The sequence below is a fragment of the Mytilus edulis genome, chromosome 2, assembly GCF_963676685.1.
Source record: "Mytilus edulis chromosome 2, xbMytEdul2.2, whole genome shotgun sequence".
Classification (NCBI taxonomy): Eukaryota; Metazoa; Mollusca; class Bivalvia; order Mytilida; family Mytilidae; genus Mytilus; species Mytilus edulis.
The window spans coordinates 10,940,263-10,959,336 of record NC_092345.1 but is presented as its reverse complement, the minus strand read 5'-3'; the positions used below and the strand labels follow the sequence as shown (position 1 = coordinate 10,959,336).

General features: G+C 31.9%; 2 protein-coding genes across 2 annotated transcripts in view; one reads left to right on the top strand and one right to left on the bottom strand.

Moving 5' to 3' along the window:
- The window catches only part of LOC139510127 (uncharacterized), a 63,600-nt gene that overhangs the window by 34,902 nt on the left and 9,624 nt on the right, over positions 1-19,074 (bottom strand). The gene's annotated exons all lie outside the window — the stretch shown is intronic.
- Positions 2,098-13,923, top strand: LOC139510296 (tenascin-like). Its single transcript, XM_071296801.1, has 6 exons — positions 2,098-2,217; positions 2,931-3,079; positions 3,585-3,665; positions 4,170-4,299; positions 5,596-5,798; positions 13,883-13,923. The coding sequence occupies exons 1-6, from the start codon at positions 2,174-2,176 to the stop codon at positions 13,921-13,923; spliced, it is 648 nt and encodes a 215-aa protein (XP_071152902.1). The 5' UTR covers positions 2,098-2,173.

Genomic DNA, 19,074 nt, shown 5'->3' with positions numbered 1-19,074 from the left:
GAAGGGCAGACACGAAAATTACTGAACTAATAGATTGATATTTTTCCGTTCGTGGTATTTTTTTTTTTAAATCGGAGGTTATGCATTTTCTACATCCAACTTGAAAGATACCCATGTCGCCGACTTGATATCTAATTGTTCTGCTAACTATGTTCTAGATAAATTGAAAACTTATGGAAATGGTGTTTTTGAAATAAAACACTTCGTAATTGAGAAGAAAATTGTCATTTTATTTGTTTCTATTAACTTTTAAAAATTTTGTCACTATAGTAAATAAAGGCAACAGTAGTATACCGCTGTTCAAAACTCATAAATCCATGGACAAAAAACAAAATCGGGATAACAAACTAAAACCGAGGGAAACGCATTAAATATAAGAGGAGAACAACGACATAACACTAAAATGTAACACACATAGACAAAATCCCACGAGAATAACAAATATAACATATATATATAACATCAAAACCAAATACATGAATTTGGGATAGACAAGTACCGTGACACGTCTTATCGCAATGTGAATTTACACTCAAAAATAAGAGAAAGTAAACGACACAACGTTATAATGTAATACACACAGAAACGAACTATAATATAACAATGACCATATTCCTGACTTGGTACAGGGCATTTTTAAAGGAAAAAATGGTGGGTTGAACCTGGTTTTGTGGCATGCCAAACCTCGCACTTTTATGGCCATGTGAAATATAACATCAAAATGACAACACAGGACTACAATATAAATAAATTGGAGAACACAATTGACAAAGAATCACACGAACAACAGCCAACAAAAGGCAACAAGTTCAAAATTTTAATACGCCAGAAGTGTATTTTGTCCACACAAGACCTATGTGTGACGCACAGATACAAAAGTTTGAAAGCCGAAACAAGTACAAAGTTGAACAGCAAACATTACAGTATACATTTATCGTCTTCTCTAACAAAGAGCTTCGATTCTTTTGTTCTATTTCAACCGGGTTTCTGACTGCAAAAGTATCTCATACGTATGTTATTACATGTACAAAATATTGTTTTGCCATCTTGTATTAGTGCCGTTGTGCAAATCTTTAGACATATATATATTTTCTAGGAGATGCCCGATAATCATGGTAAAATTGAGCAAGTGTTGAAACAATAAAGAGTTTTTAAATTTTACATGCGCAAAATCGTATAAGACACGTTCGAAGACACGGATCGAATTGGTATTTTCTCTCAAAAAATATGTGGAAAAAAGATTGTTTCAAAGACAATTTTAGGAAGAACCAAACACTACATTTATACGTCATATTACAAATATTTCCGACTTTGTAAAATTTCAGATGAGTTGCGGCTCAAAAAAATCGGTCGTTTCCTTTGTTAGTATATCATTTGTATCAAATAAGAACCTCTGTTTTTGTTTTGTTTTAAGAAACTATTAGAATATCCATTTTAAGGATTTGCGTAGCGGAAATATTACGCAACAACTCCTTGTGATTCACTTAGAATTCAGTATTTAACATTGCCCAGATATTTACGAGGAGAATTTTCAAAACATCTGGGTTCCATTTACAAAAAAAAAATATCTTGGTATTGAAATTAAATTTAGTTTTTTTAAACTGATTCTATACTTGTTAGTTTTTTTGTTGAAACAGTTATTTGTTTTTTTTAATGATTTTGATTATAACACAATGTTGACTGTTGTACCCCAATTTTTGACATTTTGACATCTTATTGTCAATATAATGAAATTATTTGCAACAGTTGTAAATCTGAAAGGCTTATCTAGCTATAAAACCAGGTTCAATCCACCATTTCCAACAAAATGCCTGTACCAAGTTTGGAATATGCCATCGTTTGATGTGTTGCTCTTTTAATTTTTGCATTTGATTAAGAACTTTCCGGTTTGAATTTTCGTTTGAATTCGTTATTTTTGTAATCCTTTGACACATTTTATACGCCACTGTGTTATTGTCCTGCCTGATGTAATTACCAGACAAAACGCTACTACAGCTTGACAATATACCTATCATGCAATAGTGAGAAAACAGATTATATAAATTATTATTTTCCTTTAATCCCAATGACCTTATATCTTGGGAGCGAACATGCCGGTCTTTATTTGGTATCATATTATCAAATACGGCCTTATCATACATTTGTAAGACGTTTGTGTATATTTAAATTTACAATGCGGTCAGTTCTGTTCCTCGTAGTTCTATGTTGCAAATTAAGGTAAGATTATTGAGTTTTACATATGATAATACAATACTGTAGTGATCGGTTGTCAGCTTTACCTCTGAGAACTGTTGGCCATCATCCAAATATAGGAAGAAGAAAATGCGATATGATTTCCAATAAGACTACTTTCCACCGAAAAACTCAGATCAATAATGTCAACAACTACAGCCACCATACGGCCTTCAACAGTTCAACATATATTTTGTAATCACTTGGTAAAATGTACCAAATTACATTTTTTTCCAAAGCTAAAATAACAAAGTCAAAGAAAACCATAATAAAAGTGATGATATGCATAGACATATGGTTTCTTAATTAAGAAAATATAGACAGTTTAGTTAATGACATATTTGCTAGGAAATAATTTTAAACCAAAAGACACAACAAATTGAAACAATTAAAACTGGAACCAAAGTATTTCAAATGAGAACACTTGATAATGAAAATGAGATTCTAGTACGACCAGTAAGAGGTATAAAGATTAAACTAATAGTAAAGTGATTAGAAAGGAACACAGTGGAACGGAAATAAATCCTGACTTAATTATCTGCATTACTTATTCATCTATCTCAAAGGTTATGAACATCATGGTGATAAATATTTTGAATTTATAATAAGAAAAATTGTATATGTGATAATATATTCTTCAAAACTGTGGCTTATTTCTCGGTGAATATGATAGTTTTATTGAATTAAAATATTCTCAGAGTCAGTGTTTCCGTCGCTTGCCCAAATGCCTGTCATTGGAATGGGAAATGTGATACCAATAGTGGTAAATGCCAGTGTTTTGAGGGATTTGTTGGTAATGATTGTGCTGTTGATTGTGGATGTAAAGGTCACGGGACATGTAAATCTGGTTCGTTTTAAATTATATTTGTTATGTGATATAATTTAAATTAATTAACGTAGTAACATTGCTTCAATATTAAGGAATTTATTGGACTGTAATACAAGTGTGAGGTTTAGCTAGCTATACTTAAAGCCAACAGTAGTATACCGGTGTTCAAAAATCATAAATCGACTAAGAAAAAATCAATTCGGGTTACAAACTAAAACCTATAAAAACACATCAGCTATAAGAGAAAAACAAAGAAACAACAGGAACACCGAAGTGTAACAAAAACAAACGACATCATTCATGGAAAAACGAGCTATTTGATAACACCTGCCATATTCATTTAAGCCATGTTAAAACCATTATTTTGCGATTCTTTTTTGCTTAACTTTATGCATACTTTTCTTTTAGATAACTTACAATGTATTATAGAGGAATTCATTCGCGTTCATTATTTTTTAAAGTATACATAACATCAATTTATTTAAGTTGGATTAACTAAGGTATTTTACTTTTTTTCATTAAGACAACACCTGCCTCTGTCAAGATGGTTGGAAGTGGTATGCAGCGCAGCACAAATGTATTTGGGATTGTCAGTGTCCAAATGGTCAGTTGCTTAAATTACTAAACACAATAGTGTGTTAATGATTGTTATCTACATCACACGTTTGAGGAATCGACCAATATTTCAATCAGAAAGTCAGATACATCGCATTATATACCCATAAAAGTCTCCATTACCAAATACTTTGTGTCATAAAAATACCACCACGATTTCGGGAGTGAAAGACCACAGACTTTTGAGTTTTGATCAAACACAAAGACTAAAACACTCCAATAAAACAATCTACTGTGCTTGAAGGTACCCTAAGGCGACAGCAGTTTACCGATATTTTCAAACCATGAACATAATTCTTTAATATGCTTGCGTATTAAAAATGTCGACGAGGCACACATTCTAGTATTATTTTTCTTAAACTATTAGTATAAGCGGTACAATAATTTTGATGTATTTGATTATCATTTTCACAAATACATGATACCATACTTATTAGTTTGAACGGTGATCACATCCTTGAATAACTATAACATGTCCTTCATCACTTCAAAGGAATACAGTGCATAGGTCCTGGTATATGTGGCTGTTCTACCAACTGTCATCAAGGTACATGCTGGAATGGTCAGTGTGAATGTTTTGAAGGCTACAGTGGAAATGACTGTTCTCATTTTAACCCAAACATGTATGTTTCTCTTTTTTTTATAAAGCTCTTCAACACACCTTGTTTTTCCGTAGAAATAAAATTGAGGTTTAGCGCTATAAAACCAGGTGTAATCCACCATTTTCTACATTTGAAAATACCTGTTCCAAGTCAGGAATATGATAGTTTTTGTCCATTCGTTTTTGATGTGTTTTGTTTTTTTATTTTGCCATGTGATTAGGGACTTTCCGATTTGATTTTCCTCTGAGTTCAGTATTTTTGTGATTTTACTTTTTACTGCATGTCCATGAGACATACCATCAGCTAAATATTATGTGCATGCTTTGTCACTTTCATGATTTATATCATACCTTTATCTTATTTTCAGTTGATAAATTCAGGAATCAAGAAACAAAAGTTCTACTTCCCTTTGACTTATATTCAACAACTGTTGCCTCCAATCTGATTGAAATTCTGATCCCGTGTCAGAACTTTGCCTTTAAAACGCTACGTTCTATTCTTTCTGAAGGATGTTTCTTGATCGTCCAGTATTGCCGGATTAATGCACAAAAATGCAATAAACTCATTCAAGAACTTGAATGTTATGATGTAATAATTATCAGAGCATGAAATAGAATTGATTCGCTTAACTTCGGACGCATCAATAATTATTAAGTTTTTTATATTTTTTATTTTAAAATTCGGAAACAATCAAATGTCATTCAAAAGTATGATAATTATTTTTGTGTCATCTGCTCTTATCGAGTATATACTACTAAAGCAATATGTAAATAATTAAATGCATATATAGAAGAAATAAAAAGGAACTGAAGATATTAACAGGATTATAATTTAGTACGCCAGACGCGCGTTTCGTCTACATACGACTCATAAGTGACGCTCATAAATATAGTTTATTTATGCACAAATTGAAGTCTCAAATAAAACCATAGAAAAACAATAACCCGAATAACAACGAAAAAACAAACAACAATCTTCAAACACTTTACAAAAAACTGAAGACTGAGCACTATCCAAAACAAAAACTTGATAAATATTGAGATGGATTATAGAAAGACAAACAGTCAAATCAAGAGATGGAAGTAACATTCGCCCCTAAACAATGAATGACCAGTCAATGTAACTGTAAACTACCATGCATGATGTGAATAGAATAAACCAAAACTAAAAATCAAAGCAATTGGAATACTCTTATTACTCGCTGAAAAGTAAAACAAATAATAATATATTTCCCGTTTTAGTTTGTCATTTTCTTTCTTTTAAATATGATTTTGATTTCTATGACAGTTTTGTGAAAATAGTTGATTTTTCATATAGCATGGCAAATAAGGATGTTTCTGTGGGTATGAATATTGGTGGTCTCTCTTACTATTCATCTGAACTGAAATTTGTTGATATTGGTAAACTTTCACAATCCTGGATTACACAGAGAACCAGTGGACCCAACGCAAATAAATGGGATACGAACGAACAAAATTTGGTGAATTGGAGAAATGACGGATATCCTTCTTCTTTACCAGGTATTTTTTCTTTCATTTGTTTTCCATTAATTATTACAAAAATGTCGAAATCTTTCAACCAAAGGAACGAATATATAAAGGTTTTTCATAAGTTGCGGCATGTTTCTCCCATACCGGAAGATTTCCTCCCTCATATGTCACGCTTATCATAATTTTTCGCAGTTGAGGGTTTACAAATGACCAATACTCAAAATCAAAATATTTATCGGTGCCCTGCATTTGAAATAGAAAAAGCAATAGCTGTTTTGAAAAATGATTTTTTTTTTTTTACCAAAGGACCTTAATGTAAAACCGACTAAGGATGTATCAACAATAAGATTAAAGAAAGGAAAGGGTAATTACTAGGAATATATAATACTTGTAGCATTTATCAAAGCCGTCATAACTTAAAGTCAACTAAAACATTTTCGTATTTAAAAATATTACTTTATAGAAAGCAACAGTGTACTTCCAACATTTTTTTAAAGATATCCGAATAGCTTTTAGAACCATAAATTCGGAGGTTGTTTATATGCCTGTATTTCTGCAATTATCACAATCCCCCTGATCGCCGTCCCTTCCCTTTTCCCGGCTCCAACTATAGGGCTGTGCGGCATATTTTCAACGTTTATATGCCCTGAACTTCTCAGAGTTTAAACTAACACTTATTTTCTTAACTACCTCTACCTTGAATGAAAGGTTGCCATAGATTTCAATGTAAACAATATGCACATGTTTATTTACTGGTAACATTCCCAAGTTAATCTCTGTGAGATGGAACACAGAGAGCATAACTGGGAACCAGTATGTAAACAAAGTTAATTTTCTATGAATATTCAAGATCTCCCCAAAAGAGGCGTGTTTTGAGAAACATCTGTATTTACAAAGTACAACCTTTATAGACATTTGTTCAAATAGAAAACTCTCTAATATCAGTTTTTCTCACATTAAAACTCATTAATCAGAGTTATAGTCTTAAAGAAATCACTGCATATACTCTAAGTTTTTCTTTACTATACATTTTATACCCCCTCCCCTGTTTCAATTTTTAAAGAATTTGAAAACAATTATTGCCAGCTTACCCTATTTGCATATTTTCTGATAAAAAAAAAATGCCTAGAACCCGTTTAAAACTGTTTTAATAACATATTGAAAGCATATCAGAATACTATAAATGTTATGTTTAGCAGTCAATCATTACAACATTATATAATGATTATATAAAGTATCCAATCCAGCCTCTGTCTCCAGTCCACATCTTACTGTATGCCTATTTGTCAATTAAAGAACACATTTTCTGCCTCAAATGGTCAATTTAGAATTCTTTTCACAACAGTATAATCTGTTACTATATATCTGACACAATTTAGCTAATATGTATACTAGAAGTGTTCAAACAAAGCCATATTTGCAATAGTTGAATGTATGCAGATACCAGTCTGAGATATAAATTCACTTAAAATGTTGTAGAGATTACTGCTAACATCTGATTTTTGCATAACTTCCAAGCATAGTTATTGTTTTCTATATCAAGAACTTTAAAATCATAAAATCATAGCATTTACAAGTTAAATTATTTGTTTTATGACCCAGGATGTAGGCAAATTTCTATGTTTTTTGCCCCTGGGGCCTCAAATTTCCTAAATCACCCTGCTGTTTCTAGCAATTTGGAATATTTAGTACATATTCAGGATAGAACACACTATTTTAAGTTTTCTTGAGATATTTTTGTTTTTCTACTTGTATTTATTATGCCGTGGTGACAAAAAAGCAGATTAAGGTGTTACGGCTTACTTTTGGGTTATCGAAAGGACACAAATACCCCATAAATAATATTCAGGAAAGATCTATGTGTTCAATGACTGCGAAGAGTAAATATAAGCACTTCTTAACAATTTAACCTACAAATATGCAAATATTATGAATTAATTTTGTATCCAGGACTTTAAGTAAACTATGCATACTGTAAACTGTGAATTTATGATGAGTCATCACATTTAAGGCCCAGGATTCTATCAATCTTCATTAAATATTTTTAAAACTTCATATTTGAGTTAATTTCTTTAAAATCTGTGAAATAAATCAAAATTGGTTAAATTCTGAATGTTTCCCTTTTTCACCCTATATAGGTTGCATTTCTGTAAATATTGACAATGCAATTTCCCATAGGAACTCCTTTAACGGCTTAAACTGTACCACTTTTACTATGAAGTTTTGAAAAAAATCTTATCCTAGAATTGACAGTTCATGTGCACCACATTTTTTTTTCAAAGCTCAAAATATAGGACTGTGCGGCATATTTTCAACGTTTATATGCCCTGAACTTCTCAGAGTTTAAACTAACACTAATTTTCTTAACTACCCCTACCTCGAATGAAAGGTTACCACAGATTTCAATGTAAACAATATGCACATGTTTGTTTACTGGTAACATTCCCAAGTTATGTCTCTGTGAGATGGAACACAGAGAGCATAACTGGGAACCAGTATGTAAAAAAAATTAATTTTCTATGAATATTCAAGATCTCCCCAAAAGAGGCTTTATTTACAAAGTGCAACCTATAGGATAAAAAGTACAAGGATCCATGAAAGCTATTGCTGTCTGTTAATAGGACAAAAACATTGCAATAGAGATGAAAGGTGCCATGATACCATTCAGTCGTATAGTTATCAGCTTCCAAATATCTTATGAGATCGTTGTCAGTTCTTTCTTGTTTATCCTGACAATTGACATGATCAGATGTAATTGTGTGGCTATTTGTATATTCTGATAAATATTATAGCACAAAAATACGAAGAGAGAAAATAGAAAAACAAAGACAAAAAAGATGAATAGATAAATAATGCATAAAGTATTATATATTGTATAATATTAAAAATATTGTCGTTGAATGCCTGGTATCTGTGATTTTTTTTAATAAGTTTATGTTATTTTAAAGGTTGTATTCGTTACATTGTTTAGATAAACTAAGATTGTAACAAAAACAACTCATTAATGTAACTATGACTACAAATTGAATTATTTAAAGGTCTCGCTCAATCCTTTGGCCAATCCCGATTAAACGTAAGGATCACAAATAAAAGTTATAAATAAAGATTTTGGAAATGATATAAAATGTTGAAAAATACAGTTAAAGTATATTGGATTATATATACGTATACAATTTTAGTTAATTGATTTTATTTTAAACTTGTTCTATGTCTATGCTGCATTTGTCTGATTAAGGACACAGATTTAACCTCATCTTATAGCAACAAATCAACATAGTAACATTAAATGCTGAACTCCACATTGAGGCTTGCACGTGGCAAATAAGGATAGTTTCTGTATGTGCAATACAATAGTCCTCAACCGCTTTCCTACGGTTCTGGAAGAAATTGAGTTATATCAGAAAAAAAATTCCCACTATCGAAGATAGTAATAATTATATAAATGGTAATCTAATTATGCAAATCTCTGATAAAGATAACGATATGTGTTTCTTCCCTGAAATATTTTTCAAGTATAGTACATCCTTGATACTTCATCCCGTTATTCTTCTGACCATAATAACTGATTATGCAAAATATTGCATGACTATAAAAAAAAGAATCATTGATATAATTTTGATAAATATACAACGCTTCTTCCTTTTTCATAACTCTTTTGCCATTCTTATGTTCGTGAATGAAAACGTAAGTGGCTGTCCTTTTTTTCTAACTTTTAAGAATCAACGAGACAATACAAAACGGGAGTTGCTTTTAGAATGCCTCTCTACTAAAAATAAGATAATAAAAGTGTTCGCCGCAGGTGGCGGAAAGTGTTGTGTTATAGAGTAGAAAAACTAAAAACCACATTATCATTTTCGCACTCTAGGAATAACAAACAGTAGATTTCAAGAATATCCGTAGCATTAGATTTTTTTTTGTGCCGGTTCACTTTGAGATTTTTATCAAAGTCATACAAATGAATATTTTAGTAATGCCTTGAACAAGTTCATAAATCAGTATCGATCAATTATGTTTTTCCTTGGAAATGTAAATTCTATTGAGAATTGCATTGAAAACACTCACATGACCAACAATGTCTTGGACGAACAACAAACTTAGAAAACTAAAGACTAAGCAACACGAACCCCGCCAAAAACTGGAGATGATCTCAGGTGCTCCAGAAAGGTTAGCAGATCCTGCTCCACATGTAGCGCCGGAATCAAAATGTCTACGTTGAATCCCAGTATCAAACAATATAGTTTAATTGTTGGGAAATGTTAGATTAAATAGTTTTACCATCTTACTAAACCGGACGAAAACTAGTCTCGCCAAGTTGATGCTCCATTTTCAATCGATTTGTTAAAGCCTTGGTTGGTTGAGTATTTCAGTTTTTATCCTTTCAGCTTATGGTTTCATATCACGCGAAAATAAAATCATTAAACGCAACATGCACAATTTTTAGGTTAGTAAAAAAAAAAAAAATGTTAGAAAGAATTTGTTAGTGTGTTTCTTTTTCCCACTTAAAAGAAGGAAAAAAAGGAGACAACGATTTTTTTATATTTTACCAAAATTTACAAATAAAGTTGTTTGCATTTTTTTACTATATTTTGTAAAATGAAATGTAAGGTTTGCAATGACATTTTGAATAAATAGCAACATTTACTTTATTATTTTTTTTGTGTTTTAACTAACCGTAATCATATAGGGAATAAAGTTTGCAATTCGCATGTTCTTTGTTTATCTAAAGAACACGTGTAAATATTTTGGTTTTATTTCTATGCATGTGCTATAGAAAATCGAGACATTCTTATTTGCCGGAAATGTAGAAAAAAAATATATATTAGAACAAGGTTTCACACACAGCTGATATAACTTACATAAAATATCGAGCTATTCCTTCGAAATAAAATATACAGCTATGTTGTGTTAACAAAATATTGTTATATATAAACAATATGGCAAATTAGTTTTTAAGGATGTACTTAGGTGAGATTTTGGAATAAGTGACAAATGTTCAGAATCCTTGGTGATTTTCCATACTATACAAGGTGAAATATTTTGCCGCATAACACCTTTTTATTTTTTAACGTAAGACTTAATAGCTCATAAAAGGTCATTTCACAAAATTGAGCCATATTCTTGATTTTCTTTCTTTTGATTTGAGACCCAAACAATACCAATGCATATATAAGGTAAAGTCCGAGTCAGCCATTTCCCGCTATATTTTAGAAATCAAATATCTCGAAAAGGAGCTCTATGATCAATATTTTTAGCTTATTATAGTTAACTTATACTCTTCCAGTTTAAAGTATCAATTTTGATTTCTTGATTTATTTAATTTTACCTTAGACCACCTAAAGCCCTGGTCACAACGAAACCACGACACATCTATGCAGCGCCACGACAAGAAAATTGGTCAAATCTTGGGTCATTTGTGATCATCGTACGACGTTGTGTGTCGTGGAACGAAAATTGGACATGAACTTTTTTTGCTCTACGATTTTTTGGCGTGTCACTGTCTGGTGACTGTCGTGATAGTGTCTTACCACAGTCGTGCGACTGTCGTGCGATAAACACATTGTTCTGGGTACCAAAATAAACCATTTTTATAAAGAAAATTCGTACGACTGTTGCTCGACTGTCGTATGACAATCCTACGACTGTCGCAAGACACTCGTGATACAGTCGCACGATTGTCTCACGAATACCAAATTTCGTACAATTGTCGTACGACTGTCGCACGGCCGACTTGCGACTTTAATTAGTAACCTACGGCAGTAAGTACAATTACAATTCTTTTTTTCTATGTCGTGTACCAATCGTGGACATGTCGTAGCTGATGTGAACACTTGAAATATTTTTTTGACATTTTTCACGACAGTGCCACGACAAATAATCGTACGATCTGTTGTGACCAAGGCTTTAGTTCATCCTTGAAAGATGACAAAATCTGATATAATGACAGAAGGTATAGTGTCCGACTGGAATCTAAAAAAAGTATTTTAAAGTTAACCATAATTATAATATATCAAGTAAAGCATTTTATTGGTTTTGATATTATTTGTTCAAAGATTCCCGTAACCTATAAATATATATTTAAATGGTTACTTTCCGGACTTTTATCTGAAGTTTCCGTTGCTAAGCTGTATATGACGAGGCTCTATACTTTAAAAATCCCGCCATCATGTTATTGTTCTTTTATAATTTTTGCATACTTTGAACGACAAAATTATTCTATATCTCTACCTGTGTGGTGGTTATATTCTGACGTCATACACACGATTCTACACCAGAGTTGATGTTTTAGTTAGCCATTCAGGAATTCAGTAACAGGACTTGAAATATTATCCTTTATGGGTTGATTTGACATACATGAATAAAATACAAAAATAAGTCAGCAATGAACATAGCTGTTAAATTTGATCTATGCTTTTTTGTGCTTCTTTTTATTAATATTTGATTGAGATTGTGACACGGTGATGACTGCTGTGCCCCTATTTTGACAATTTTACCTATTATGTCTGTTTTGTTCATCGTTGTCAATATAATGGAATTTGATGCGACTGTCATAGGTTTAGCGCTATAAAACCAGGTTCAATCCAACTTTTTTCTACATAAGAAAATGCATAGGAATATGACAGTTGTCAATTCGTTTGATGAGTTTAATCTTTTGATTTTGCCATTTCATTAGGGACTTTCCGTTTTGAATTTTCCTCGGAGTTCATTGTTTTAGTGATTTTACTTTTTTCTTTATAATTTCAAAAGTTATAAACGGACAGTTTTAGAAACCTTACAAATCATCCTGTTGGAAGAATCTACTACTGAGCCGATGATACCCTCAGATACAAATAATCAACAAGCAGAGGTAATGACCAAGTGCTGTAACTACGATGTAAAAAATTTTCGTCCGATGCGCTTTTTCTGAATTTACCATCATCAGAAACGCCGAATATTTGAAAGCCAACGATTTATAAGATTTAAGGTAAAAGTCAAGGTCATAGTTTCTATGAATATCTTAACATAGTTTGCTTTTGATTGCTAATCTTGATTCCCAACAATCAGCAAGGTTCTTGTTCTTATTGTTGGATTGCTGTCTTGTCACAAATTTCACAATTTCTACTTTTTTCTTCATTTGATATGGCACTGTTAAGATATTTTGTAGAATTTTCGGTCCACAAATACAAAAACATATCTACGAAATCGTAAGAGCGAAGGAATCTGGTGTTGGTGTTGATTTGGTAGGACGTTCAGAATTCCTGGTGAGTTGTGTTATTATCCAATATGGTAGCCGAATACACTGAACTTTTTCTTAATTCATTTATGGATGTTTTCTTCTTTTATATGTCATACAAAACGTCCAGTTGAAATGTGAAGTATAAAGACATTGTTCCGTCCTCCCTCCTCTCATTTGTGTAAGTTTACTTTTAATGTGTCTTTAATTGAATCATCCTTTATGGTGATATAAGAATGTAGGTATCAAAATTGCAAAAAGAAAAAGAGGGGCGAAAGATACCAGAGGAACAGTCAAACTAGTAGATCGAAAATAAACAACGTCATGACTCAAAATAGAAAGACAAAAAAAAAAATTGTACAAAAGACACAACATAGAAAATTAAAGAATCACCAAAAACTGGGGGCGATCATTATAATTAAGATGTATCTATTACCGAATGTAGGTTCATTGTGAAAATGTGACCTCATAGTTTGTATATGTGAATGTTTTTGTGCCCAATAATGGTTCTCTATTGTATCAATAAAATTATTTTATTCATTATATTCTTTATTCTTTATTCGTATGCAATTTTTGTACACTGCTGAAGGATATTCGAAGATTGTGCTAATTGATTTTCTAGAGCTATTTTAGAAATAATGTAATTTTTATGTCATATGTCCCTGCCATCAATTTATCCAAACAAATAGTATAGTCAAACTGGGGATGTACTTTATTTGGCCTTTTTAACTTTTTTGGATTCGAGCGTCACTGATGAGTCTTTTGTAGACGAAACGCGCGTCTGGCGTATATAGAAAATTTAGTCCTGGTATTTTGCAAACTATGGACAATTGATTTTCTAGCTCAAAAAGCAAAAGACCAGTTTGTTTTAATTTACTATAAATTGTATTATATTGTTAAATAGAGTCAAGAAAGGGAGCAAAACGATATGAAAGGAATAGTTAAGCTCATTAGTCGAAAAAAAACTACCTGACAGTTCCATGGCAAACATGAACGACAAAAATGTTGCGAGAGACAGTAATTATTATTCAATTCAATAGGAAAACATTTTGCATTTAAAACTATGCAACATAATTTAGTGTACGTAATGTATGGTAATTCTTACACATGATAAGTACTTCTATTTTGCTCTTTATTTATGCCACTTGGTATACTGCAATGCTTCCTGTCTTGTATCCCAAACAGATAAGCTTCCTTTCTTTGTTGTAATACACTGCCTTCGGATAACGAAGTTCATTATGACTAGTAAGTAAGATCTTGCTATTTGTTCCGTCATGTTGTATTACGGTCAGACAGTTAGACATTAGGCCAGCAACAAATACGTTCTGATTATTGTCCACTGTTATACCTCTCGGCGTGTATATGGACGGATCCTTGAATACCCAAATTTCTTGTCCTGTCATACTACAGCAGTGTACTGCATCATTGTCCTGATTTACATAGTATATCCTATCTCTGGTCGTTGTTATACTGTACACAGTTGAAACTTTGATTTCGATTGTGCTTAATGTCTCTCCATTTAAATCCATTACCAATATGCCTTGTGGGTCTACAACAACATACAGTTTCTGGTCCTGATAAGATATTCCATAACAGTCAATACTACATGGCACCCTTTTCCGTACGCTATTATATCTAGTGTTAATTATCTCAAGATATTCAGAACTTGGATATGTCACAGCAATACGGTCGGTATCAACGACGGTAATATCGAAAGGTTTATCAGAGACAGGAATGTCACGAATATGTTTACCACTGTCACTGTATTCGATTAACTTACCACTACCACAATAGTATGAAATTATAATTCTGCCGTTAGATAAAATGACGCAGCCAGTTATTGGTTCACCTGATCCTTTGATATCAAACGACTGGTTCAGCTGCAGATTTATATTACTAACATTTTGCATCGATCCGTGTATCTGTATCTGAGCCTGGTCGATCTTTGCATCTTTAAATTGTAGGCGCGTTTTAGATTCAGTAACTTTAATTTCTCCAAACTGTCTTACTTCCTTCATCAAAGAACTAATCACATGATGTAATTCTAATTCCATTTTGTTATTCTTATGATGTCTTAACTTTTGTTTGAGCGAAACAATCCCTTCAGTTATTGTTTTATTCAATTCACGTGTTCCTAAAAACACCTGGATGTCAGACGCAAAGCATTTCATTTTAAGTGTCCGCTGTCTCATATTTTCTATCTCTTTCTCTTTTTGATGCAATTCATTAAAAAGTTTTAGATATTGCGATTTACAGTTTCTATGTTTGAATAATAAATCTAGAATCAGTTTTCTCTCGAGGTCATCTAAGTATTTATTCAGGTTCATTCGTGTATCTGCAATCGTTTTTCTAATTGTTTGTTCATCTTTGTCCACATTTATCATAGCGTTTTTTCGGTCGTTTATACAATGCTTGACCTCGTCTAAAGTTTTTGAGATTGTTTCTTCTAAGTCGGAGAGAGCACTCGATTGTTTTGCGTCTTTTGATGCTTCGTCGATGGAGATAATATCAGACGTGGAGCACATTTTATGTGCAAATGGAATACAGAGGACACATACTGCAATATCGTGTTTCTTGCAGTATAGGTCTAACTTTTTATCATGAATCTGGCAATTCATATTTACAGTAATGTCTTCGATTTGACGATAATCCTCAATTGAAATTATCTTGTGGACTCTAGTAACTTTCATTGACTTATGTGATTTCTCACATTCTCCACAAAACCCCTCTTCACAATTGGTACACCATTTCTTTGCGTTCTTTGTGATGTCCTCATATCCACACGGACCACAGTGTATGTTCAATCTAGATGTCATATTCCTTCAAAAATATAATAGATTTTTTTTAAATAAGGAAAATATTCCTGATATACCTAACCTTTCTGTGAATCCTTAATTGATCATTTGATCAGTGACAGTATCAACAGAACTACATAATTTCTAAAATAAACACCACCATCTACAGTTTTTATAATGGACTATCGAGAAATCAATGAGAAAAGTTTTGTTTTAACTGAAAAGAGGTTTAAGGGAGTCGATTTTACAGAAATTTTAGTTTTGATAATGAGCGGTTATAAAGAGAGTCGGTTTTGTAATGTTTTGGATTTAAGAAAAAACCTCAAGTTGAAGGTTTCAGGGAAGTAAATTTTACATTTATATATGAAAAAAGATCACTAGGTTATAAGTAAAGTACCCTAAAAAATAATTCGAACAAAACAATGAGGTCATCATGCAAGCTTAAAAAAATGACAGAGAGTTCATAAAAAGTATAACAGTTGTCAGAAAGTTTTGAGGATACAACCAAGACCATACCAACAATTACAAACACATTACTTCCTTTTTTGTACAAACTAGTCCAGATGCATACATATATATATATAGCCTGATATAGAAGTCACACAAAAGGTAGTCGTTTAAGCAAGGTTGGAAGGCATCGTCATTTAACACATTTTGTGAACTATATACTTAAATGCTATGATGAATGTGTAGTTTCAGAGGAAGACAATAGTTTAAAAGGTTAACTGATGACGACGACATATGTCGGACAAAATATAGCAGTAACTACTCACACTGCCTCTTTCAAGCTCAAACAGCTTAATATGTCGAACTCTGCATCGCCTCGAATCACACAAGAAAACGATTAAAACTATCCGTCATCAACACTATATATACCAACCCATTTGCGATTTAAAATACAACGTTCAGTTTCTCTCACTGGTAAATTCTTAACTCAAGGATTTCGAACACAATTTTCTTAAATCTTTTACTACATTTTTTTAAGTTACAAAACTTTGATTATAAATTTTGCTGTACCTGTAGAAAGCTTAAATCACATCCTAAATATCACGGTTTTATTGTAATAAAAGTGCGATAATCACTATGTGATCCTTGCACCTTTTAACAAACTTATTTGTAAAAGTTGTCTTGTCAATATTGCAATAAGATCTTTGAATATTGTTTACATCGGCACAAATATCGATTTTGTCACCAATGAATTGAAATAAAACTAAATGTGTATACTTTTCGAACGTTTTTTTGTTTTGTTTTGCGATGTATTAATACAAAACTATTTTAAGGCGCTGATACAAAATTACATTCCTGGTATCTGTGATGAGTTTATCAGTAACTACGAGTACTCTCAAATTGTACTTTTGAATTATCAGAGATTGGTTAATCTATATAAAACATTATACAGATTTATTTTAAGATTAAATCCTAACTATCCTACTGCCTGTCGATACATAAAAAAATTATTTTGGCATTGTACACGTCATGTCTTCTTTGACTGTCCATTGCGCTAGAATACTAAATCCCTGGTATACGTTTTAATTGATTTTAGTCTGATGCTTGATGTATTATTATAAATTAATTTGGCTGTTAATATCTTTCACTGACGAGCTGTCTTTTGTAGACGAAACGCTCGTCTGGCACAAATACAAAATTACAATCCTGGTATCTATGATGAGTTTATCTGTAACAACTGGTTCGATGCCACTGCTGGTGGATTTTTTATTACCCAAGGGTATCACCAGCCCAGTAGGAAGCACAACTTTGTTTACATGATTTATCATTGATATAGTCATAATTAACTGTTTACAAAAGATTTAATTTTTGAAATACTATGGTTTTCCACTTCAGGAATAGATTACCTTAGCTGTATTTTGCAAAACTAGGAATTTTTGGTCCTCAATGCTTTTCAACTTCGTACTTTTTTTTTAGCCTTTTCAACTATTTTAAGATTCGAGCGTCACTTTGTAGAGAAATACGAGTCTGGCGCAAATACAAAATTATAATCCTGGTATCTATGATGAGTTTATCAGTAACTGCGAGTACTCTCAAATCGCACTTTAGTATTAATTTGACATTTTCGTAAAATGTTTTGCAGTGATTTTTGTTTGCCAATGTTACATCTCGTCTCACTTTTTTTTTATGTCCTTGGCGTAAGAATACTAAATACATGAGCTGTGTTTTAGTTAATTTTAGTCTGTGACTTGGATGGAGAGTTGTTTCATAGGGGCTTATACCACATCCTCTGATTTCTATTGCATTTGCTTACCCTTCCACAGCACCTGAAATCACCCCCAAATTTTGGAGTTAGTTGTCTATGCTGTCCATTGTGTACAATTGTTTGTGTGTTGGCCTTTTCTTTTTTCAGATAAGGCGTTGTCAGTTTATTTTCGAGTTATGAGTTTGAATGTCCATCTGGTATCTTTCGCATATCTTTTTTGGACAAGTTCGACAGTTCATAAAATAACCAGCAGCTAGAAGAAAGTCGATAAAAGTGTGTGTTCTAGTTATCTGTTTCTGTTGTAAATGGTAGTGTAATGCTTGAAACATAAGGATATTGAAATGACATATTGATCCTTTGAATAAATTCAATATTAAAGTTTATAAATTTGTGAGATCTATTAATATTATTGTAATCAGAATTTACATTAATTTGTTTGTTTTTTGATTTTTTAATTTAATTTGAATAGAAAATAAATATGCAGTTGTAATATTATCCCATGAATTCTTTGGTAAAAACTGTAAACTTTGGCAATGCATTTCACACTTAATCTTTTGATTTTGATAAAACAAAATTATATATCAATCTGTTATGAGTATTAAGGAGTAACCTATGATCAAAAAGATATTTTTAAGAAAAAATCTCCCAATCTAGAGCTCTATTTAACTTTGATTAAACTACCATCAGCACTAGATTCTATGATTCTATAAATTCTATTAGAAAGGTGAAAAAGAAGAAAAATAAAGTCACTGTTTTTTTTTCATATTGTGACACAAGATAAATTCAAACGAAATATGGAAATGAATATTTTGACACACTCATTATACACAGGAACGGGTGTTTGTTCCTCATAGACATCTTTCTATTGTTTTTTAAAAGTTAGATTTTGGAAGTAGGTATAAAACCAGGTACTCTGTAAATCTGTTTCGAAAATTTCAAATCTATGCACAGAAAATGAATTGAAATTAATATGGATGAATCTATTATCCAATGATCAAAGCGGTTGTATCTAGTAATAATGTGTTAATTTTTAAACTGACTACGCATTCTGAAGGCATTTCTACCTTCAAAAGAGATTACCATAGCTAT

Excerpts from the sequence above, each read along its gene's own strand:
- LOC139510296 (XM_071296801.1), top strand. The coding sequence starts at position 2,174 with ATGCGGTCAGTTCTGTTCCTCGTAGTTCTATGTTGCAAATTAAG. Across the intron at positions 2,218-2,930 it reads GTTCTATGTTGCAAATTAAG|AGTCAGTGTTTCCGTCGCTT; the intron begins GTAAGATTATTG and ends AAATATTCTCAG. Across the intron at positions 4,300-5,595 it reads TCTCATTTTAACCCAAACAT|CATGGCAAATAAGGATGTTT; the intron begins GTATGTTTCTCT and ends TTTTTCATATAG.